General features: G+C 46.6%; 1 protein-coding gene across 1 annotated transcript in view; it reads left to right on the top strand.

Annotated features, from left to right (window-relative positions):
• The window catches only part of LOC145337514 (putative G-protein coupled receptor 139), a 60,581-nt gene extending 50,836 nt beyond the window's left edge, over positions 1-9,745 (top strand). The window contains exon 4 of the mRNA XM_080182303.1: positions 9,630-9,745. Within this exon, the coding sequence (XP_080038429.1) occupies positions 9,630-9,745 (116 nt within the window). The remainder of the gene's footprint in view (positions 1-9,629) is intronic.
• The last annotated feature ends 15,575 nt before the right edge of the window (positions 9,746-25,320 follow it).

The following is a 25,320-nucleotide window of genomic DNA, read 5'->3' as shown; positions in this document are numbered from 1 at the left end:
TTCGATGATGGTCTTGGAAATTCCTTGATGGCCTTCACCTTCACATTTCTCAGTGTCATCCGCCCGTATCTGATGTTGTGCCTTGAAATCGTCGCTTCCGCCTTCACAAAAGCCAGTTTTTGCCAAGTTTATGATCAACCTTGCCTTCCATGATCATTTACGATTATATAAAATAATCTGCAGCTGGGAGTTGGATTTATACCACAAATGACATCCCAAAACCCGCCACAGTAGAGTTGGTTTACAGGTTATCAAAGTATCAAATTTAAACCCGATAGGCTGCTGCTATTCAAATCCTATTTTAAATTAATTGGTTGAAATTCAATAACATGTTATGATTCAAATGCTTAAAGGCTGTTACCAAAGCAGCCCTGTTGTTTTTGTCTCTGAAACGTTCTTTCACTTTGGTGCTCTCTGTTTACACATGCATCTCTTTTTGAACTCTAAGTGTGAAAAAAACACCTTTTAAATAGACAACTTGACAACTCTTAACATTTTTACAAACGCTTTACAAGTCTCCAAACACTAACTTCACAACAATAGCATACATGAAACAATACGTTTCATTTTCTACTAATACATGTCACAATAATAAATCAAATCATAAACTCCAATTTCCCCTTACTCCTCAACCCAGCTTTTGTTATCCATTTTTTTCATTTTTGAACTGCATTACATCCCTTCCCAGCTGGCATTTCAGTTTCATTGATTCTCGGTATATTCGCAGGATGCAGTTACATTTTGGAAAATATCAGTAAAACTAAATTCAAACTGGTAATGTGTTCCCCAGCTTGATATATAAATTGATTGTTTATTACCCTTCCTGACAGTGAATGTAATCACAATTGTGACCCTGAAGAGCAGAAATTGTGGTCTGTCCAAGTGTGTCACCCATTACCTGGCGGCCATGTCGGTGGGGGATCTACTGGTCATTATCTTTGACCTGATCTTGAGACACATTCCAATTGTTTATCGAGATCAGTTTGAATTCCTGTGGGCCATCCCCATTTGTAACATCCACGCCGTCCTGCTTTACGCAGCCACTGACTGTTCTGTCTGGTTCACCGTCACTTTCACCTTTGATCGATTTGTGGCCATTTGCTGCCCCAAGCTGAAAATTAAATATTGCAGTGAGAAAACGGCAGCTGTGGCTTTGGGAACAGTGACAGTGCTGAGCTGTTTAAAGAACATTTTCTGGTATTTTATGCTAAATGGTCGATATTGGCTGTGGAATGACCCCTGGTTTTGTGATGCCGCTCAGGAAGTCCAGTTATCTTCGGTTTGGATAACCATTGAGTTCCTCCACCAAGTGCTAACACCTTGTGTCCCATTTGTTCTGATTCTGCTGCTCAATGCTGTCACGGTCAGACAGATTTTAGTGAGCAGCAGAGCCCGCAGGAGACTCCGTGCTCACAGCAGTGGGGAGAGTTCCAATGACCTCATTGTTCCGTGGGAGCATTGAAGAGAGGCTGCGATTTGAGAGTGGAGAGCTGTGGGTGAGTAAAAGTGACTTTTTCTTTTAGAAACTAACTTTATTTTTTAGTGGGTTTTTTTTGATTGTTTTTTTTTAAGTTTGACCCCGGTTTGACCCCGGAAGTAGTTGCGAGGGCACTCGGGTCGCGTTTTTTTTTCACCTTTAAAAGTTTACTCACCTCGGGGGTCCAGCCTCATTGTTCCGTGGGAGCATTGAAGAGAGGCTGCGATTTGAGAGTGGAGAGCTGTGGGTGAGTAAAAGTGACTTTTTCTTTTAGAAACTAACTTTATTTTTTAGTGGGTTTTTTTTGATTGTTTTTTTTTAAGTTTGACCCCGGTTTGACCCCGGAAGTAGTTGCGAGGGCACTCGGGTCGCTTTTTTTTTCACCTTTAAAAGTTTACTCACCTCGGGGGTCCAGCCTCATTGTTCCGTGGGAGCATTGAAGAGAGGCTGCGATTTGAGAGTGGAGAGCTGTGGGTGAGTAAAAGTGACTTTTTCTTTTAGAAACTAACTTTATTTTTTAGTGGGTTTTTTTTGATTGTTTTTTTTTAAGTTTGACCCCGGTTTGACCCCGGAAGTAGTTGCGAGGGCACTCGGGTCGCGTTTTTTTTTCACCTTTAAAAGTTTACTCACCTCGGGGGTCCAGCCTCATTGTTCCGTGGGAGCATTGAAGAGAGGCTGCGATTTGAGAGTGGAGAGCTGTGGGTGAGTAAAAGTGACTTTTTCTTTTAGAAACTAACTTTATTTTTTAGTGGGTTTTTTTTTGATTGTTTTTTTTTAAGTTTGACCCCGGTTTGACCCCGGAAGTAGTTGCGAGGGCACTCGGGTCGCGTTTTTTTTTACCCGACTATAAATTAGACCGGAGGGGTTTCCCGATACTCTACACGGGTAGAGTATCCCAGCCCTCCCCCCTCCCCTAACCTAAAAAAAAAGAGAGAGAGAGAGAGAGGGGCTCTGTCTGAGAGCTGGTAAGACTGCTTTTGTATTTGTGTGTGCTGTAAGTGCTTTGGCTCACAGGGCCAAAGAGATAAGGTAAGTTGTAAGTTTTTTTTTCCTTTTTTCCTTTGGGTTGCTATAAGGGGTAAATATGAGTGTGAGACCTGTATGTTGTTGCCAATGCAACATGTGGGAGGTCTTGGAGGCTCCTGGCCTGCCAGACATCCACACCTGTGCTCGGTGTGTGGAGCTGCAGGCCCTACGAAACCAGGTTAAGGAGCTGCAAATGCAGCTCGAGGACCTTCGGCTAGTTAGGGAGAGTGAGGACGTTATAGAAAGGAGCTACCAGCAGGTAGTCACACCAGGGCAACGGGATGAGGGCACTTGGGTTACCATTAGGAAGGGGAAAACACGGGTGATGGGGAGCACTCCGGTGGATGTCCCCCTTCAAAATAAGTACTCCGGCCTGAGTACTACTGGGGGGGACAGCTCATCTGAGGGAGGAAGCGATGGCCAGCTCTCTGGAGCTGAGCCAGTGAGCCAAAAAATCAAAAAGGGAAGCAGAAAGGTAGTATTAATAGGGGACTCCACAGTGAGGGGCGCAGACAGGCGTTTTTGTGGACGTAGAAGGGAGTCGCGGATGGTGGTTTGTCTCCCTGGGGCTGGGATCCAGGATGTCTCTGGGCGGGTCCCAGACATCCTGAAAGGGGAGGGTGAGGAACCGGAGGTAGTAGTACATATAGGTACTACTGATGTAGGTAAGAAGAGGGAGGCACTTGTGAAAAAGGACTATAGGGAACTGGGTAGGCAGCTGAGGAAGAGAAAAGCGAAGGTAGTAATCTCAGGATTGCTGCCTGTGCCAAGGGAGAATGAGGGAAGAAATGAAATGAGGTGGAGGGTGAATGCGTGGCTGAGGGACTGGTGTAGAGGGCAGGGATTTCGGTTCCTAGATCACTGGGACCTCTTTAGGGGTAGGTGGGACCTCTATAGTAGGGACGGGTGGCACTTAAATACCAGGGGGACTAGTATCTTGGCGGGAAGACTGGCTAAGGCTACCGGGGGGACTTTAAACTAGAAAGGATGGGGGGAGGGAACTGTGTTGGGGAAACTGGGACGGAGGAGGTTCGCTCCCAGGTAGGGGAGGACCGCAGGCAGTATGCGAGGGAGGTTAGACAGGTGGTGGAGATGGGAAATGCCCAGACTGAGGGGCTGAAGTGTATATATTTTAATGCAAGGAGTATAGTGAATAAGGTAGATGAGCTTAGGGCGTGGATAGCTGTTTGGGATTGTGATGTGGTGGCCATTACGGAGACTTGGATGTCTCAGGGACAGGACTGGGTACTTCAGGTGCCAGGCTTCAGGTGCTTCAGGAAGGACAGGGAGGGTGGCAGAAGGGGTGGTGGCGTGGCACTGTTGATCAGGGATAGTGTCATGGCTACAGAGAAAGAGGATGTCGTGGAGGGATTGTCTACAGAATCTCTGTGGGTGGAAGTTAGGAACAGCAAAGGGTCAAAAACTTTGCTGGGTGTAATCTATAGGCCGCCCAATAGTGACAGGGAAGTTGAAGTGCAAATAGGGAAACAGATTCTGGAGAGATGTTTTAATAACAGAGTTGTCGTGATGGGAGACTTCAATTTCCCAAACATCGACTGGAATATCCCTAGGGTAAGGGGTATAGATGGGGAGGAGTTTGTTAGGTGTGTTCAGGAGGGTTTCCTGACGCAGTATGTGGACAAGCCTACGAGGGGAGAGGCTGTACTTGACCTGGTACTGGCGAATGAACCAGGGCAGGTGATGGATCTTTCGGTAGGAGAGCATCTTGGATATGGTGACCATAATTCTATCTCCTTCACAATTGCGTTGGAACGAGATAGGATCAGGCAGGCTAGGAAGGTGTTTGTCTGGGGTAAGGGGAGATACGAAGAAGTCAGGAAGTTACTTGGACAAATAAACTGGAAGGAGGCGTTCTTAGGGAAAAGTACCGAAGGAAGGTGGCAGATATTCAAGGAATGTGTGTCTGGAGCTCTGAATGACAACGTTCCGATGAGACGAGGGGGTTTTGGTGGGTCGAGGGAACTGTGGTGCACAAAAGATGTGTTGAACCTAGTCAGGAAGAAAAGGAAGGTGTACAAGAGGTTCAGGGAATTAGGAGATGTTAAGGATCTTGAGGAGTATAAGGACTGTAGGAGGGAACTTAAAAGGGAAATTAGGAGAGCCAGAAGGGGTCATGAGAAGACCTTGGCGGGTAAGATTAAGGAGAATCCCAAGGCCTTCTATAAATATGTGAAAGGTAAAAGGATAAGAAGAGAAGGGATAGGACCGATAAAAGGTGAGGGGGGAAAGGTTTGTGTGGAACCAGAAGAAATGGCGGAGGTGCTTAACGAGTACTTCGCCTCAGTATTCACGGTGGAAGCCGATCTGGGAGATTTTGTTATGGATTTGCAGCAGATGGAAAGGATTGAGTACGTGAATATTAAGGAGGAGGATGTGTTGGAACTTTTGAATTCTATCAAGGTAGATAAGTCGCCGGGACCAGATGGGATGTACCCCAGGATACTGTGTGAGGCGAGGGAACAGATTGCAGAGCCCCTGGCGATGATCTTTGCGTCGTCAATGGAGACGGGAGAGGTTCCAGAGGATTGGAGGATTGCGGATGTAGTTCCTATTTTTAAGAAAGGGAACAGAGATAGCCCGGGAAATTACCGACCGGTGAGTCTGACCTCAGTGGTTGGTAAGCTGATGGAGAGGCTTCTGAGGGACAAGATTTACGAACATTTGGAGAGGTTTGACATGATCAGGAATAGTCAGCATGGATTTGTCAAGGGCAGGTCGTGCCTTACAAGCCTAGTTGAGTTCTTCGATAATGTGACTGAACACATTGACGAAGGAAGTGCCGTGGACGTAGTGTACATGGACTTCAGCAAGGCGTTTGATAAGGTCCCCCATGCAAGACTTCTTGAGAAGGTGAGAGGGCATGGGATCCAAGGGCCTTTGGCCTTGTGGATCCAGAACTGGCTTGCCTGCAGAAGGCAGAGAGTGGTTGTGGATGGGGCTTTTTCTGAATGGAGGTCAGTCACCAGCGGAGTGCCTCAAGGATCTGTTCTGGGACCCTTGTTGTTTGTCATTTTCATAAATGACCTGGATGAGGAAGTGGAGGGATGGGTAAGTAAGTTCGCTGATGACACGAAGGTCGGTGGTGTTGTGGATGATCTGGAAGGATGGCAAAAGTTGCAGCAGGACATAGATAGGATGCAGGACTGGGCGGAGAAGTGGCAGATGGACTTCAACGCGGATAAATGTGTTGTCGTCCATTTTGGCAGAACCAACGGGATGAACGAGTACACTATTAAGGGCAGAAGTCTGAGTAGTGTTGAGGAGCAGAAGGATCTTGGGGTCCGGGTCCACAGGACTCTTAAATCGGTCTCGCAGGTGGAGGAGGTGGTCAAGAAGGCGTATGGTGTACTGGCCTTCATTAATCGAGGGATTGAGTTTAGGAGTCGGGAGGTAATGCTGGAACTTTATAAGACCCTTGTCAGGCCTCATTTGGAGTATTGTGCGCAGTTCTGGTCGCCTCACTATAGGAAAGATGTAGAAGCTATTGAAAGGGTGCAGAGGAGATTTACAAGGATGTTGCCTGGACTGGGAGGCATGCCTTATGAAGTTAGGTTGAGGGAGCTGGGACTCTTTTCCCTGGAGAGACGAAGGTTGAGAGGCGACCTGATAGAAGTTTACAAAATGTTGAGAGGAATAGATAGGGTGGACTCTCAGAGGCTATTTCCCCGGTTTGAAATGGTCGCTACGAGAGGACACAGATTTAAGGTGCGGGGAGGGAGGTTCAGAAGTGATGTTAGGGGTAAGTTTTTCACTCAGAGGGTGGTGAGTGAATGGAATCGGCTGCCGTCAGTGGTGGTGGAGGCGAACTCGCTGGGGTCTTTTAAAAGACTTCTGGATGAGTATATGGGGTTTAATGAGATTGAGGGTTATAGATAGGTCTGTAGGTTGGTAGGTGATGTGGTCGGCGCAGCTTGTGGGCCGAAGGGCCTGTTTGTGCTGTAGTGTTCTATGTTCTATGTTCTATGTTCTATGACCCAGAGATGGAGAGTCGAAGGAAATCGATCATTTTACTATTTGTTATCACCAGCAACTTCATCGTGTTATGGTCAATGTCAATGTTTTATTCGATATGGATCAGGATGTATAGTTTGGGTTATGAGTCCATATGGGTAGATCGTTTTGTCCTAGAATTGGGCTTCATGCTGCAGCTCCTGAGCTGCTGCACAAACACTGCAATTTATGCTGTGACACAAACTCAGTTCAGAAAGCAACTGCAGGATGTCTTGAAGTCTCTCTTGATTCCAATTTTTCCTTTCATTAACCCAAGGGGACAGCTGAAACACTAAGAGTTTCAGAATGCTCCCTTTTTCATGCTTCAGGCAGCAGATGGAGAATGAGCTGACATATTTATTTTAGACCTTCACATCTGATGTTTTGACCATCTGTCGTTTTAGATATTTATGCTAGTTATTTAATTAATAAAACTGAACTGAATCACCAAGAGTTTCTGGAATTACAAGAATGACACCAATTGGGAAATGTGACCCCCATGACAAAACGGGGGGTGCCACGGTGGCACAGTGGTTAACCCTGTTGTCTCACAGTGCCATGAACCAAGGTTCAGTTCCTGACTCAGGTCAATGACAGTACGGAGTCTGCACATTCTCCCCATGTCCGCATAGATTTCCTACAGCTGCTCCTGTTTCCTCCCACTGTCCAAAATCTTTGCTAGTTAGATGGATTAGGTGTTAAATTCTACCTGAACAGACACCAGAGTGTGGCAACAACAGTATTTGTACACTAGCTTCATTGCAGTGTTAACGTAAGCCTACTTGTGATACTAATAAATAAACATTAATCCTTCTACTGGCTAGACCATCTTCCCTCATTTTTCTGACACACTGAAAGGGCAGACATTCTCCCCCCAACAATACTAATCTTCCACTGTTAGGGCCGTCCTTCACATCATGCCACATGTTCACCCTGATCTGACAGAAACCTGACTGCGATATACAGAGGTCAAATGGTGGGGCTATCAGTAAGAAGCTGAGGTCACCTCTGGGGACCCAGGTTCGAATCCCAGCGTAGCAGATGTGGAATTTGAATCAATTTATATAATCCTGGAATTAAGATTCCACTGATGACCATTATCAGCTGTTGGGGAGACACATGGTTCACTAATATCCCTTTCGGGTAGGACCTTTGCCGTCTTACCTGGTCAGGCTAAAGAGTAACTCCAGAGTCACAGCAATGTGGTTGACTCTTCAGTGCCTTCTGAAATGATGTATTAACAAGCCACTGAATTCATAGACAACTCGGGATTGGGACTAAATGCTGGCCCAGCCAGCGATGCCCATGCCTCGCGAATGGATACAAAAATACAGAGAGCAAGTATTGTCACAGAGATGGCCAGGGAATTGGAGTAAGAAGTCTCAGAACACCAGGTTAAAGTCTAACAGGTTTATTTGGTAGCAAAAGCCATTAGCTTTCGGAGTGATGCTTCTTCACCAGGTAAGTGGGAGTTCTGTTCACAAACTGGGCGTATAAAGACAGCAGAGCATTGAAGACAGAGATTTTTTACCAACTCAGCATGGGTAGGGTTGAAATGGAAATGAACTGAAATCCTAAGAGAGGAAAGAGAGAGGGGAAGAGAGAGATTGGAGAGAGATTAGGTGTGAGTGTGTGTGTGAGAAAGAGAGAGACAAGGAGAGGGGTAGAAAGAGAGAGAAATAAATGGGGAATGAAACTGAGAGAGAGAGAAATAAAACAGAGAATCAGGGAGACAGTGAGAGAAAAGGGCAGTGGTGGTGGTTGGAGATGGAAAGAGGATGCGGTGGGGGGTGGGGGAGAGGGACAAAAACCAAAGAGGCAGCGAGAAAGAATGAGATGCAGAGCTGTTGAGATGTGAGATTGAGGACACTGGGAAGAAATTAAAGGGACAGAGATAGAGTGAGATAGAGAGGGAAAAATGAGAGAGAGCGAGGGCAAAATACAGATGTAGAGGCTGAGGTTTAGACAAAGAAAGAGACAGTGATAGAATGGGAGAGAGGTGAAGTAATGTGAAAAGTAAAGTTCATTTATTAGTCACAAGTAAGGCTGACATTAACAGTGCAATTAAGTTACTTTGAAATTCCCCTCGTCACCACAGCCCGTTTCCTGTCCGGGGCCAATACGTCTAATGAACACACCTTTCAGGGAGATGCAGGCAAAGAGATACAGAGCCAGAGAGAGAGGGACAGAGACATCAAGGTACTTAGCAAATGACACAGCCAGAGAACCATTAACAAAGGGACTCAGAGAGAGTGACAGACACAGCGAGAGTGAGAGAGATCAAAATAGACAGAGGAAGAGACAGGAGGAAGGAGGACATTGACACAAGTATATACAGAGAGGGAAAGAGAAGGAAACAAATCAACATGGTCTGACATTAGTCTACCTTTAAGATTTGTTTTAAATCATGTTCTCGACAGTTATAAGCAGACCTTTTGAGATTTTTGTTTTTTTCTCAGTGTTGCTGGGCTATCTGCTCAATGTCCATTTATTGCCACTTCAATGGCTTAAATGAGGATTTGTTTATTTTCACTGTGGGATCTTTTATGTCCTTGCATTGTGAGAGGGCAGTTCGATTGACAAAATAAAATCAGGTGGTTCCTCCCAGGAAATATGTAAGGATTCATTTCAATGTTAGTTCCGAAGCAGGTGGATATAAACCTGGAAAGCAGAGTTCCTCTCTTTCTCTCTCTCTCTCTCTCTCCCATGTTTCTGGAAATTCCGCTGTTAGATATAAGTAATGTGCCTGACCCCTCCTGAGAAGAAAATCTGTAGCTCATTGTTCATTTGACTAGAGTCTTCGCGGTTGCAAAACTCTTCTGACTCCGAGTTTGTCTGTGTGTGCCGCAAGAGAACTGCAACAATAAAGCAAAGGTCTAAATCCCAATATCGTGTGGGCATTATTTTTTTGCTGTGCTAAACCTGTGTTTTTTTCCAGGATTTGTTTCGTTGGAATGTTGTTTGGATGTTAAAGTTCATGCAATATCATGTTTAATTTTTGTTTGTAACCGGTGAAATGTGTTGCTAATTTTGTTTCTAAATGTAAATTAAATAAACTGTATATCAAATAAACTTTGTTTGATGAGAGCTCATTTGTAGATTAATTGGATCATAGTTGAAGTGAAGCATCTCATGCTTACCAAAGCAAAACGCATCATCCAGGCAGACTTCATGAAACACTTTGGAGCTTTTGACCTGAATTATAAAAATGAAAACATGACAGAGGCATAATCAATAGCAGACAGATACACAGTATGACACAGAGACAGAGATCAGCTGAGACAGAGAGCCAAGAGAGACAGTGAAAGTGAGGGAGGAGAGAGGTCAAAAGAGGGGACAGAGAGAGAGAAGACAGAGAGAGGAGACAGAGAGAGAGAGAAAGGAGACAGAGACAGGGGAGACAGAGAGAGAGGAGACAGAGAGAGGAGAGTGAGAGAGAGAGAGGAGACAGACAGAGAGAGAGGAGACAGAGAGAGAAGGGGGGAGACAGAGAGAGAGAAGACAGAGAGAGGAGACAGACAGAGAGAGAAAGGAGACAGGGACAGAGGTGACAGAGAGAGAGGAGACAGAGAGAGGAGAGAGAGAGAGGAGACAGACAGAGAGAGAGGAAAGAGAGAGAGGAGACAGAGAGAGTGGTGGGGGGGAAACAGAGAGAGAGAAGACAGAGAGAGGAGCCAGAGAGAGTGGAAACAGAGAGAGGGAGAGAGAGGACGGAGACAAAGGAGACAGAGAGAGAAGATGGGGTGAGTTGGAGGGGGGGGAGGGACAGAGAAAAAGGAGAAACAGGGGAAACAAAGAGAGAGAGAAAGACCAAAAACAAAGCCAAAGTAACAGGGCCTGAGAAAGAGAAGAGACAGAGGGTAGAACAAAGTGACTGAGAAAGAGAAAGAAAGAGCGCAACTAAAATGAGAGAGGATATGGTGAGAATGTCACACCTAGTGACAGTGACAGAGAAAGACAGAGAGAGAGGACAGAGAGTGAGACAGTGTGCGAAAGAGAGAGAGAGAGAGGGGGTGAGAGAGGCATAGAGACAGAGAGATAGAGACATACAGTGGCAAAAAGAGAGAGGGAGAGAGTGACAGAGATTGAGACAGAAAGAGATAAATATGGAGCGAGTGATGTTCTTTGCGCCTGTTTGCAGAGGTCATTGCGGCTCACCGTAGAGGCCGAGGATAAGGATGTGGGTCCTTGGGCAGTGCCAGACTGGCAGTGCCACCTTGGCACCTGGGCAATGCTGACTGGGGGGACGAGGCTAAAAGGGGTCGGGCAAGAGGGGGAGGTGCTAATGACGGTTGGGACTAATGGGAGTTGGGCTAATGCTGGGAAGGGGTTAATGTAGGCGAGCAATTCATTGGCAGAGGTGGTCCACTTCTACTCTTCAGCAATCGTGGTGGGGAGTGGGGGGGGGGGGGGGTGGGGTAGAGAGAGGGCCCGCTGCCACTCTGCAGTGATGGTGGGGGGGCGGGGGAGGGGGGAGGGCCCACTGCCATTCTGCAATGATCGGTGGAGGGAGGAAGGGAGGGGAGTCTACTGCCACTCTGCAGTGATCGTGAGGGAGCGGGGAGGGAGAGAGGACCCACTGCCACTCAGCAGTGATAGGTGGGGGTAGGGAGGGAGGGGTCGAGGGAGAGGGGTTTGCTGCCACTCTGCAGCGAATGGTGGGGGAGTAGGGAGGGAGAGAGGACCCACTGCCAGTCTGCAGTGATGGGGGGGTAGGGAGGGGGCAGGGGTAGAGGGAGAGGGGTTTGCTGCCACTCTGCAGCGATCACTGGGGGGAGAGAAGGAGGGGAGTCTGCTGCCACTCTGCAGTAATCGGTGGGGGGAGGGCAGCGGGGCCATGATCGTTGGGATCAGTCCGGGCAGCAGGGGTTGTTGGGTGGGGGGCTATATTTCGGGCCATGGACCCCCCCACAATTGCAGGGGTGGGGGGTGGGGGCAGGTAGCTGCTTCAGGCAGTCTGCAGTTAGCTGGGGCCTGAGATCTCTCCCTTTTCTGTCAATCCCCCCCACCGCACCCATCCCCCTCCCCCCACCCCCACCCCCACCCCCACCCTGGCTACTGCCAATGCGCATGTGCAGCTTCAGGGGCCTTGCACATGCACACTGCCTCCCTCTGCAGGCTGTCAGGGATGCTACGCCCCATCCACTGGCTTCTGCAACAGACTTGCTCAGAATTTTTCAGGTAGTGTTGGGGAGGCGGAGGGGGGGAGCGGGGTGCGGGTTTGTGCTGAAAACATTCCCAATAGAAGGATCCAAAACTCTCCCACTTTCAAGTCCGCCCAGCACACTTCAAAAACAAATGGCAAAATCGCCCCCCTGAGAATCGTTCTCGACTGGGGTTCATGAACAAAAAAACGTCAATCTTTCAACTGTTGACGATCAAAGGGAGTTGGCTTTCAGTCCTCCAAGCATGAAAGGAGGATGACATTTCCAGTTTGATATGGAGCTTTGGTGAAATAAATGGTGGTAGGTCGAGGGAACCGTGGTGCACAAAGGCTGTGTTGAACCTAGTCAGGAGGAAAGGGAAGGTGTATAAGAGGTTCAGGGAATTAGGAGAGGTTAAAGATCTTGAGGAGTATAAGGATTGTAGGAAGGAACTTAAAAGGGAAATTAGGAGAGCCAGGAGGGGTCATGAGAAGACCTTGGCGGGTAAGATTAAGGAGAATCCCAAGGCCTTCTATAAATATGTGAAAGGTAAAAGGATGAGAAGAGAAGGGATAGGACCTATAAAAGGTGAGGGGGGAAAGGTTTGTGTGGAACCAGAAGAAATGGCAGAGGTGCTTAACGAGTACTTCGCCTCAGTATTCACAGTGGAAGCTGATCTGGGAGATTTTGTTATGGATTTGCAGCAGATGGAAAAGATTGAGTACGTGAATATTAAGGAGGAGGATGTGTTGGAACTTTGAATTCTATCAAGGTAGATAAGTCGCCGGGACCAGATGGGATGTACCCCAGGATACTGTGGGAGGCGAGGGAAGAGATTGCAGAGCCCCTGGCGATGATCTTTGCGTCGTCAATGGAGACAGGAGAGGTTCCGGAAGATTGGAGGATTGCGGATGTAGTTCCTATTTTCAAGAAAGGGAACAGAGATAGCCCGGGAAATTACCGACCGGTGAGTCTGACCTCAGTAGTTGGTAAGCTGATGGAGAGGCTTCTGAGGGACAAGATTTACGAACATTTGGAGAGGTTTGACATGAGCAGGAATAGTCAGCATGGATTTGTCAAGGGCAGGTCGTGCCTTACAAGCCTAGTTGAGTTCTTCGATAATGTGACTGAACACATTGACAAAGGAAGTGCCGTGGACGTAGTGTACATGGACTTCAGCAAGGCGTTTGATAAGGTCCCCCATGCAAGACTTCTTGAGAAGGTGAGAGGGCATGGGATCCAAGGGCCTTTGGCCTTGTAGATCCAGAATTGGCTTGCCTGCAGAAGGCAGAGAGTGGTTGTGGATGGGGCTTTTTCTGCATGAAGGTCAGTCACCAGCGGAGTGCCTCAAGGATCTGTTCTGGGACCCATGTTGTTTGTCATTTTCATAAATGACCTGGATGAGGAAGTGGAGGGATGGGTAAGTAAGTTCGTTGATGACACTAAGGTCGGTGGTGTTGTGGATGGTCTGGAAGGATGGCAAAAGTTGCAGCAGGACATAGATAGGATGCAGGACTGGGCGGAGAAGTGGCAGATGGACTTCAACGCGGATAAATGTGTAGTCGTCCATTTTGGCAGAACCAACGGGATGAACGAGTACACTATCAAGGGCAGAAGTCTGAGTAGTGTTGAAGAGCAGAAGGATCTAGGGGTCCGGGTCCACAGGACTCTTAAATCGGCCTCGCAAGTGGAGGAGGTGGTCAAGAAGGCGTATGGTGTACTGGCCTTCATTAATCGAGGGATTGAGTTTAGGAGTCGGGAGGTAATGCTGCAACTTTATAAGACCCTTGTCAGGCCTCATTTAGAGTACTGTGCGCAGTTCTGGTCACCTCACTATAGGAAAGATGTAGAAGCTATTGAGAGGGTACAGAGGAGATTTACAAGGATGTTGCCTGGACTGGGAGGCATGCCTTATGAAGTTAGGTTGAGGGAGCTGGGACTCTTTTCCCTGGAGAGACGAAGGTTGAGAGGCGACCTGATAGAAGTTTACAAAATGTTGAGAGGAATAGATAGGGTGGACTCTCAGAGGCCATTTCCCCGGGTTGAAATGGTTGCTACGAGAGGACACAGATTTAAGGTGCAAGGAGGGAAGTTCAGAAGTGATGTTAGGGGTAAGTTTTTCACTCAGAGGGTGGTGAGTGAATGGAATCGGCTGCCGTCAGTGCTGGTGGAGGCGAACTCGCCGGGGTCTTTTAAAAGACTTCTGGATGAGTATATGGGGTTTAATGAGATTGAGGGTTATAGATAGGTCTGTAGGTTGGTAGGTGTTGATGTGATCGGCGCAACTCGTGGGCCGAAGGGCCTGTTTGTGCTGTAGTGTTCTATGTTCTATGTCCTATACCTGGAATGCCATGTCCAGTCTTCATGCCTTTGGAAATATGTCCTTTGTTGGTGGTACGCGGTGAAAGATTGTGAAATTGGCTGCACTGAAGTGAATCTTCCCCCTTGGTCAGAGGCTGAATAAATTGGGCCTCAGCTGCTCTGGAATTAAATAGTGACAAGGACGATGCCATTGACATATGTAGGCTTCTAAATGGATTCGACCTGGTTTGAATTATTGTTGTCACGTGTATTGGGATACAATGAAAAGCACTGTTGGTTGCATTCTATACAGGCAGAGCATTCTGTTCATAGAGTAGATAGCGGAGAAAGAAAGGAAAGGGTGCAGAATATACTGCTACAGTCACAGCTCGGGTGTAGAGAAAGATCAGCTTAATATAGAATCTGTACAGCACAGAAGGAGGCCATTCGGCCCAACAAACCTGCACCACAGTTCCAACAGGCCCTATCCCCACAACCCCATGTACTTACTCTGCTAATCCCCTGACCCAAAGGAACAATGTAGCACGGGCAACCCACCTAAACTGCACATCAGTGGACAGTAAGGAGCATTTTAGAGTGACCAATCATCCTAACCTACATATCTTTGGACACTAAGGGGCGATTTAGCATGGCCAATCCACCTAACCTGTACATCTTTGGACACTAAGGGGCAATTTAGCATGGCCAATCCACCTAACCTGCACATCTTTGGATACTAAGGGGCAATTTAGCATGGCCAATCCACCTAACCTGCACATCTTTGGACACTAAGGGGCAATTTAGCATGGCCAATCCACCTAACCTGCACATCTTTGGATACTAAGGGGCAATTTAGCATGGCCAATCCACCTAACCTACACATCTTTGGACACTAAGGGGCAATTTTGCATGGCCAATCCACCTAACCTGCTCATCTTTGAACACTAAGGGGCAATTTTGCATGGCCAATCCACCTAACCTACACATCTTTGGACATGAAGGGGCAATTTAGCATGGCCAATCCACCTAACCTGCACATCTTTGGACATGAAGGGGCAATTTAGCATGGCCAATCCACCTAACCTGCACATCTTTGGACATGAAGGGGCAATTTAGCATGGCCAATCCACCTAACCTACACATCTTTGGAGTGTGAGAGGAAACCAGATCACCCGGCGGAAACCCATGCAGTCACGCAGAGAACATACAAACTCCACACAGACTCCAAAGCCGGAATTAAATCCGCATCCATGGCACAATGAGATCAGCGGTGCTAATAAAAATAGCACTTGCCCATCGCCTCCCTCTGACATAGATTGTTCGTTGGATAAAAAGGAAGCCTCTTCATGTGAAAGGTGCAATCACAAATTAACATGCAGTGTCAGAGTGCGGCCCCACGGAGCTTCCCCTTCGAGACAAATGAAAACATTGCACATTCCAGCAAAATGAAAATACAAGCTCTGGATTAATTTGGTTGTTTCAGTGACTGTAACTAATATAAAACAGATCAAGACATTTAATTGTCTCCGTGGAGGGATGAAACACCATATAAATATATCGAGCATACAATGCAGTGTGGAACGTCTTATAAACATGCATGTAACACCAAGGGGGCTTGCGTTCGCCCTTTATTATCCCATCCTTGCTGCTGTCGGCATTCCAGGCAGTAGACTTCAGTTCATCACTGGTGATGGGTCTCTTTGTTTAGCCTCACAACTTGGCTGATAGCATTGCTGACTTTTAACTGTTTAACATTTGCCTCTTAGCACAACTTTGATTTGATTTGATTTATTATTGTCACATTTATTGGGGTATGGTGAAAAGTATTGTTTCTTGCACACTATACAGACAAAGCATACCATTCATAGAGTACATAGGAGGGATGGATTTGATTTGATTTATTATTGTCACATGTATTAGTGTGCATGAAATGTATTGTTTATTGCACACTATACAGACATAGAGTACATAGGGAAGAAGGATTTGATTTAATTTGATTTATTACTGTCACATGTATTGGAAGACAGTGAAAAATACTTTTCTTGCATGATACACAAAGCATACCATTCATAGAGTCCATACAGGAGAAGGATTTGATTTGATTTGATTTATGATTGTCACATGTATTGGGATCGTGAAAAGTATTGTTTCTTGCACGCTATGCAGACCATTCATAGAATACATGTGGACACAGAATATAGTGTTACAGTCATAGCTAGGCTGTGGAGAAAAATCAACTTAATGTATGATAAGTCCAATCAAAATCTGACAGCAGCAGGGAAGAAACTGTTCTTGAGTCGGTTGGCACGTGACCCCAGAATTTTGCATCATTTTCCTGATGGAAGAAGGTGGAAGAGAGAATGTATGGGGTGCGTGGGGAGCTTAATTATGCTGGCTGTATTCCCCGAGGCAGCGGGAAGTGCAGACGGAGTCAATGAATGGGAGGCTAGTTTGAGTGATGGACTAGGTTTTGCTCATGAGCAGTTGTAGTTTCCTGCGGTCTTAGACAGAGGAGGAGCCATACCAAGCAATGGTACTAACCAGAAGGAATACTTTCTATGGTCTGTAAACATTGGTGAGACTCTTGGTGGATATGCCAAATTTCCTTAGCTTCAACAGAAATCAGAGGCATTGGTAGGCTTTCTTAACTACAGCGTTGGCTTAGAGGGGCTAGCACAGGCTGTTAGTGACCTGAACACCTCGAAGCTTGAAGCTCTCAGCTATTCCCAATTCACCCCCTTTGATGTAGATAGAAAAATAGAAATTTGATAAATACCATATCCTACTGATTCCACAGCATCATTGCAGAATGTTGTCATCTTGATATTTGTAGATGCCTTTTTAAACCCATGCATTTTCCTGCTAGACCCCCAATACTAAGGGGCAATTTAGCATGATCAATCCACCTAACCTGCACTTTTTTGGACACAAAGGGAGAAGTTAGCATTGTCAATGCACCTAACCTGCACATCTTTGGATCCTAAGGGACAATTTGGCATGGCCAATCCATCTAACCTCCACACATTTGGACACTAAGGTTAATTCAGCATTGCCAATTGAGATAACCTACACATCTTTGGAATGTGGGAGAGAACTGGAGCGCCCGGAGAAAACCCATACCTTGGCAGGATTCAAAGACAGGTCCCAGAAAATTAGTTTTGTTTATGGGTTAATAGTATAACAATAATACAACAAGGCCATTGCCTTCCCCTATTTTCATTAAGTTGTTCATTTAATAGTCACCAGGTTTGTATTATTTATAAAAATGTTTCATTGTATTACTAACACGGTTCCCTTCAGTATCCCTTCGGTATGATATAACGTCACAGCATTTAACTAATCAATAAAAAATCGCTCAAAAATATCCCACATCGAATGTAATGGCTGTCTTGATTAAAGGGGCAATATTGGGCATTAACATGTTTGCAAGTTGATATACAATTGCCAAAATAGAATATTTATTATTATTAATATCACTCAAACTAGCCTCCCATTCATTGACTCCGTCTGCACTTCCCGCTGCCTCGGGGAATACAGCCAGCATAATTAAGCACCCCACGCACCCCATACATTCTCTCTTCCACCTTCTTCCATCAGGAAAATGATGCAAAATTCTGGGGTCACGTGCCAACCGACTCAAGAACAGTTTCTTCCCTGCTGCTGTCAGATTTTGATTGGACTTATCATACATTAAGTTGATTTTTCTCCACAGCCTAGCTATGACTGTAACACTATATTCTGTGTTATTTTTAATATTGCAACTGTATTTCCCTAAAATACTCTCAATCTCGATCTCTAACCCTGACTACAGCCTGACCTTGTTCCCCTACATGTTTGGAATGTGGGAGGAAACTGGAGCACACAGAGGGAACACACACAGACACGGGGAGAATGCACAGCGAATGAACCTGAGCCCCTAGCCTTGTGAGGTAGCAGTGCTAACCACTCTGCTATCATTCTGCCTCACTCAATGAGGAGTACAGATTAGAGATAAAATAATCCCAGGGTTCTGCCAGCCATAGAGATGAGGAATAATAGCCAGCACCAGAGTGGAATCTTCAACAATGATAACTTACCCTGACAGGGGAGTGATGGATTTCTGCAGTTGCAGCATTCCACCGAATGCAACCAGTCAAGAAGTCGAGGTCAGGAGGACATTGAAGAGGCAACTACAGTTAGAATAGCTGAGAATTACCACGGTCCCTCCGTCAACATGCACAGTGGAAACTCAACGAACAATATTGGTATGTTTACCCTGATCCTCATTTCGAACCTTTCATGAAAATCCTGCGGAGGTGGGGTTGGGGCAGGGGCCGGGGGGGGGCGGTAGGTAAGCTGAATAGCTGAGGTTTTTTTCCCCCAGGGTAGGGGGAGTCCAAAACTAGAGAGCGCAGGTTTAAAGTTGGGGGCGGTGAGGTGCAGGGAACCAAAGGATAATTTTTTTCACACACAGGGTGTTGGGCGTATGGAATGTGCTGCCTGTGGCGGTGGTAGAGGCAGATACAATTTCAACATTTAAAAGACATTTGGACAGGGGCATGGATGGGAGAGGTTTCTAGGGATATGGGCCAAATGCAGGTGAATGGGACTAGTTCAGTTTAGGAAACGTAGTCAGTACGGGTGAGTTGGCTGGTCAGCCTGTTCCTGCTCTGTCAATCTCTCCGACTCTATATTTTGTTTTGTGATTGTACATTTGGTCAGTCCTATTTGAAACAATGAAACGGTGTTCAAAATAGAAAGTTTGATGTCAGATCCAAGTCTGTAAATTCCATAATGAAAGATTTTATTGTGAGTTGGGGCAATAATACTTTTTTTTTTAATTCATTTGTGGGACGTGGGTGTTGCTGGCTGGCCAGCATTTACTGCCCATTGCTAGTTGCCCTTGAACTGAATGTCTCGCTCAGAGGGCAGTTGAGAGTCAACCACGTTGCTGTGCCTCTGGAATCACACATGGGCCAGGCTGGGTAAGGAGGCAGATTCCTTTCCCTAAAGAGCAAGGAGTATGTGGATAATCCAACTAAGGAATGGGCCATACTGGACCTGGTATTGGGGAATGAGCCCAGCCAGGTGGTCAATGTTTCAGTAGGGGAGCAGTTCGGGAACAGTGACCACAATTCAGAAAGCTTTAAGATACTGATGGATAAAGATAAGTGTAGCCCTCAAGTTAAGGTGCTAAATTGAGGGAAGGCTAATTACGACAATATTAGGCAGGAACTGAAGAATGTAGATTGGGGGCAGATGTTTGAGGGCAAATCAACAACTGGCATGTGGGAGGCTTGCAAGTGTAAGTTGATAGGGATTCAGAGCCTCCACATTCCTGTTAGGATGAAGGATAAGTATGGCAAGTTTTGGGAACCATGGGTAATGGCTGATATTGTGAGCCTAGACAAAGAGAAAAAGGAAATGTTTTTCAAAGCTAGGAGGGTGGGAACATACGAAGCAAATGTGGCACTGTGAGGCAGCAGTGCTAAACACTGTGCTGCCGGTGCCAATTGTTTGAAGGAAGACAGTGGATTATGAAGCACTCACTCTTTGACAACATGATTACAGCAGGCTTGGAGGGCCTGTTCCTGCTGTTCTTTGATCGTGGGAAGTGTCTACTTAAACTGGCAAACCCACCCATCCTTTCAATACAGATTTCTGCTGGAGGAAACAACTTTGTGTGATGGCAAAATCCATCTACAGAATTGCCACATCAATTGTCAAATAAGAACATAAGAATAAATACTAGTGGTTTGTGGTGGGGGAGGGGTGAGGGTGGGGCTGGGGAGAGGGAGGGCACATTGCTCAGCAGCAACTCAACCTGGAGGGGAGGGGAGGTGATTAAAAAGGAGTTGAAAGGCGGTGGTGGATTGGGGGGCAGACGGCGGGATGGAGAGCGGGTGTTGGGGGGGTGGGGGGTGGGAGTGGGCAATGGGGGACACCCCCACATAAGGTCCAAAGACTACAATGTTAACTTGATTTAGAGCATTAGCTCTGCCCCGATGATATGTGAGGCAGCACATTGCTTCGCTCCTCTGCCCCAGGGATCCGGGTTCCAGTGACTGTTTGTGTGGAGTTTGTATGTTCTCCCTACCCATTCCCGTGTCCGTGGGGGCTTCCTCCGGGTGCTCCGGTTTCCTCCCATAAGAACATAAGAAATAGGAGCAGGAGTAGGCCATCTAGCCCTTCGAGCCTGCCCCGCCATTCAGTAAGATCATGGCTGATCTGAAGTGGATCAGTTCCACTTTCCCGCTTTCTCCCCATTACCCTTAATTCCCTTGTCTATCAGAAACCTATCTACCCGTGACTTAAATATATTTAGCGAGGTAGCCTCCACAACTTCAGCAGGCAGAGAATTCCAGAGATTCACCACCCTTTGAGTGAAGAAATTCCTCCTCAACTCTGATCTAAACTGCCCCCCCGCTTATCTTGAGGCTGTGCCCTCTAGTCCTGCTGTCCATTCTAAGCAGGAAGAATCTCTCTACCTCTACCCTATCCACCCCCTTCATTATCTTATACGTCTCTATAAGATCCCCCCTCATCCTTCTAAACTCCAACGAGTACAGACACAGTCTATTTAGTCTCTCTTCATTGGCCAACCCCCTCATCTCCGGTATCAGCCTAGTAAACCTCCTCTGCACTCCCTCCAAGGCCAAAATATCCTTCCGCAAGTGCGGCATACAAAACTGCACACAGTACTCCAGCTGCGGTGTCACCAGTGCCCTGTACAGTTGCAGCAAGACCTCGCTGCTTTTATATTCTATCCCCCTCACTATAAAGGCCAGCATCCCATTCGCCTTCTTGATCACCTTTTGCACCTGCAAACTGGGTTTTTGCGACTCACGCACAAGGACCCCCAGGTCCCTCTGCACCATAGCATGCTGCAGCTTTTCACCTTTTAAATAATAATCCCTCCGAGTATTATTTCTGCCAAAGTGGATAACCTCACACTTGCTAACATTGTACTCCATCTGCCAGGTCCTCGCCCACTCGCTCAGCCTATCCAGATCCCTCTGCAGACTTTCCACACTCTCCCCGCAATTTGCTTTTCTACTCATCTTCGTGTCATCAGCAAATTTTGTTACCCGACACTCAGCTCCCTCCTCCAGATTGTCTATATAAATGGTAAATAGCTGAGGGCCCAGAACCGATCTCTGCGGCACTCCACTAGTCACCAACTGCCAACCAGAATAGCAACCATTGATACTAATTCTCTGCTTCCTATTAGACAGCCAATCCTCTATCCATGCTAACACCTTACCCCCAACTCCATGCACCCTAATCTTCTGTAGCAACCTTTTGTGAGGCACCTTATCAAACACCTTTTGGACATTTAAAAACACCACATCCACCAGTTCCCCTCTGTCTACTGCAGTAGTCACATCCTCATAGAAATCCAATAAATTCGTCAAACACGACTTCCCCTTAACATATCCGTGCTGCGTCTGCTTGATCAAACCATTCTTTTCTAGGCGCCTCGCTATTTCTTCTTTGATGACGGATTCTCGCATTTGTCCAACTACAGACAATAAACTAACCGGCCTATAATTCCCTGCCTTTTGTCTGCTATCTTTTTTAAACAGCGGCGTAACATTAGCCGTTTTCCAATAGTCAGGCACTTACCCGGAGTCCAGCGAATTTTGATAAATAATTACTAAGGCATCCACTATCACCTCTGCCATTTCTTTCAGAACCCTGGGATGCATTCCATCTGGTCCTGGGGACTTGTCCACCTTCAGTCCCATTGGTCTATCTAGCCCTACCTCTCTAGTGATAGTAATCGCATTTAGGCCCTCACCTCCTACCATCCTTCTATCTTTAATATCTGGCAAACTATTCGTGTCCTCCTCCGTGAAGACTGAGGCAAAAAACTTCTTCAAACCTCCGCCGTTTCCTCATCGCCCACTGCTAAATCCCGCCTCTCATCCTCCAAGGGTCCAAGATTCACTCTAGCCAGCCTCTTCTTCTTTATATATTTGTAAAAACTTTTACTGTCCTTTTTTATATTTAGTGCTAGTTTAGCTTCATACTCTACCTTTCCTTTCTTTATCACCTTCTTAGTCATTCTTTGTTGATTTTTAAATCTTTCCTAATCTTCCAATCGCCCACTATTTTTAGCCACTCAGGACACATCAGCTTTTAATTTAATACTCTTCTTTATTTCCTTTGATAACCACAGCTGGTTATCCCTTCTCCTACAGTCCTTCTTTACCATCGGAATATATTTCTGCTGAGTACCGAAAAAGATCTCCTTAAAAATCCTCCACTGTTCCTCAGCTGTCCTACCAACGAATCTGCGCCCCCCAATCTACAATCGCCAATTCCACTCTCATCCTATCGTACTCCCCTCTGTTCAAACAGAGGACACAGGTTCGGGACCCTACTTTCTCATGCTCCATCTGCATCAGAAATTCAACTATACTATGATCACTCGTCCCAAGAGAATCCCTCACAAGAAGATCCCTAATTCTACCTGCCTCGTTACACAGTAACAGATCTAAGATAGCTCGCTCCCTCGTAGTTTCCATCACACACTGTTCAAGGAAACTATCCCTGCAGCATTCCAAGAATTCTTCCTCAAGCCCACCGCGTCCGACTTGGGTCAACCAATCAATATGCAGATTGAAATCCCCCATAATTATCGCCGTTCTGTTTCTGCACGCATCAATTATTTGCTTGTTTATAGCCCGCCTCACCTCAAAGTTTTTATTTGGGGGCCTATAGACCACACCCACCAGCGTCTTCCTCCCCTTACTATTCCTTATCTCCACCCACAACAATTCCATGTTTTGCTCTTTGGAGCCTATATCTTCCCTTACTATCGCCCTGATATTATCCTCAATCAGCAGAGCTACCCCACCCCCTTTTTCCTCCCGTCTACCCTTCCTAAACACCTGATACCCCTGGACATTCAGCTCCTAGTCCCTGTCACCCTGCAACCACGTTTCCGTAATGACCACCAGATCATATCCATTTGTGCTGATCTGTGACATCGGCTCATTCACTTTGTTCCGAATGCTTCTTGCATTCAGGTAAAGTGTCTTTATACCAGCCTTCATCTGTACTCTATTTGAGGGAATGCTACTAACCTTTCTCATGCCCCCTACTCCCTTTATTATTGGGACATCCGCAACATTTTCCTGCACCTGTACCCTCTCTTTTACTTTAGATATTGTAATTTCTCCCACCCCTGCACCCTCCCCCCCAATTAGTTTAAACAGTCCTAGTTATACGATTCGCCAGGATTCTGGTCCCAGCACGGTTCAGACTGAGGCCATCCCATCTGAACAGGTCCCACCTGCCCCAATACTGGTGCCAATGCCCCATAAATTCAAACCCATTCCTCCCACACCAATCCCTGAGCCACCCATTCATCTCGTTAATCCTATTTACCCTATGCCCATCTGCATGTGGTTCAGGGAGTAATTCAGAGATAACCACCTTGTTGGTTCTGCTTTTTAATTTGATTCCCAGCTTTGAGTACTCCCTCTGCAGATCCTGAGGTCCCAATTTTCCTATGTCGTTGGTACCCACATGTACCACAACGACTGGATTCTCACCCTCCCACTCCAAGCTCCTCTGCAGCCCAGATGATACATCCTGGACCCGAGCACCATGCAGACAGCATACCCTTCTGTATTCTTTATCATTGTGACAAAGGGCAGTGTCTTTCCCCCTAACTACACTATCCCCAATTACCACTACATTCCTCTTTACTTCTTCCTCTTTGTCCTGTTTCTGCACCACTGTACCTTGGGCAGTTTGCTCGTCAACCTTACAGCCCTCGTTCTTGTCCACACTGGGAGCAAGAACCTCAAACCTGTTGTGCAGATTGAGAGGTCGAGGCCTTTGGGTCCCCCCTCCTTTCTCCCCACTCCCCCCTCCTTCCTCTCACCCTTCCTCCCCTCAGCAGCACCCTATTGTTCCTGACCCTCAGAGTTAGCCAGTCTAGGGGGTGTGAGTCACTCTTGTACCCCATTATCCAGTTTACACTCCCTCTCTCTGATGAGCCTCAGTATCTGAAGCTCAGAGTTCCGCTCGTCTACTTTGAGCTGGAGCACTTCGAGAAACCATCACTTACTGTAGACACCGTCACTGGGAAAGACCTTGGGGTCCACCAGTTCCCACATCATACAGAAACAGCACATCACATGTCTCTCCATCACAGTCTCCTCGTGATTTCTAAACACGGTTAAGAATTTAAACGTACCTTGCCCTTTTCTCCCAAGTCCTGTGATCCAAAGGGATTGGTTTAGGTTAGAGGGTCATTGTTTTTTAAGTGGTCGGCGCAACATCGTGGGCCGAAGGGCCTGTTCTGCGCTGTAATGTTCTATGTTCGATGTTCTAAAGCCCTTACAGCTCACTCTGCTGCCCGCTCCCGATGCTGCCCGCTGTCTACAGTAATCCTCCTTTTATACTTCACGCGGTAAAAAAAATCCCTTCCCACAAAGCCCCGCGGCCCACTTCCTGTCTAACTTTTAAAGCAGAATTACAGTTAAAAAGCCCGCGAAAGTCTTTACAAAGGTAATCGCTTATCTTTACCCTGTGCAACCATCACTCTGCTCGCTCCAACGAATGAGTGGACTGTTGTTGTTTCCTCTGAGGTTGTGCCCTCGGGCCTGAGTCTCTCCTACTATTGGAAACATCTTCCCCACATCCACTCTATCCAGGCCTTTCGTTATTCTGTAAGTTTCATTGATATCCCCCTCCTCATCCTTTCAAACTCCATCGAGTACAGACCCAAAGTCCTCAGACACTCCTCGTGCGTCAAGTCTTTTATTCACCAGACCATTCTTGTGAACCTCCTCTGGACCCTCTCCAAGGCCAGCACATCCTTCCTTAGATATGGGGCCGAAAAGGACCAAGAAAGAAAATTACAGCATCGGAACAGGCCCTTCGGCCCTCCAACCTTGCACCTACCGTGCTACCCGACTTAACTAAACCACCCCCCACCCCCCGAACCAAAAGTGCTGACAATATTCGGAATGTGGTCTGAACAAAGATTTACAAAACCTCAGCAGTGCACCCCTGCTGTTGTATTCTATCTCTCTCGAAATGAAGCCGAGCAGAGGGACTCTGTTATATCGAATGAATATTGAAAGAGTTATGGTTTGACCCTTCATTGTTTCCAAATTTCCCTGACCGTCAACACCCCATCTAGGCTGTAAATATTCTGCTTTGGGTATAAAAAGTGTTGGATTGAACGGGGTGAAGTGAAGCTGTTTGTTTAGTGACTGTAATTGATGTGAGTCTCCATGGATCCGATTAGTCTGCCTGGACGATTTCCCTCTTCTATTAATAAGGGATTCTGTTCAATGTGTTGTCTCATTGAGACAGCGGGAGCGACAACTCCAAACTAACAGAGATCAGCGGCTGTGG

Source organism: Carcharhinus amblyrhynchos, unplaced genomic scaffold (assembly GCF_965287045.1).
Source record: "Carcharhinus amblyrhynchos unplaced genomic scaffold, sCarAmb.v2.hapA scaffold_51, whole genome shotgun sequence".
Classification (NCBI taxonomy): domain Eukaryota; kingdom Metazoa; phylum Chordata; class Chondrichthyes; order Carcharhiniformes; family Carcharhinidae; genus Carcharhinus; species Carcharhinus amblyrhynchos.
The sequence above is the reverse complement of the archived record's forward strand: the minus strand, read 5'-3'. Positions and strand labels throughout refer to the sequence as shown.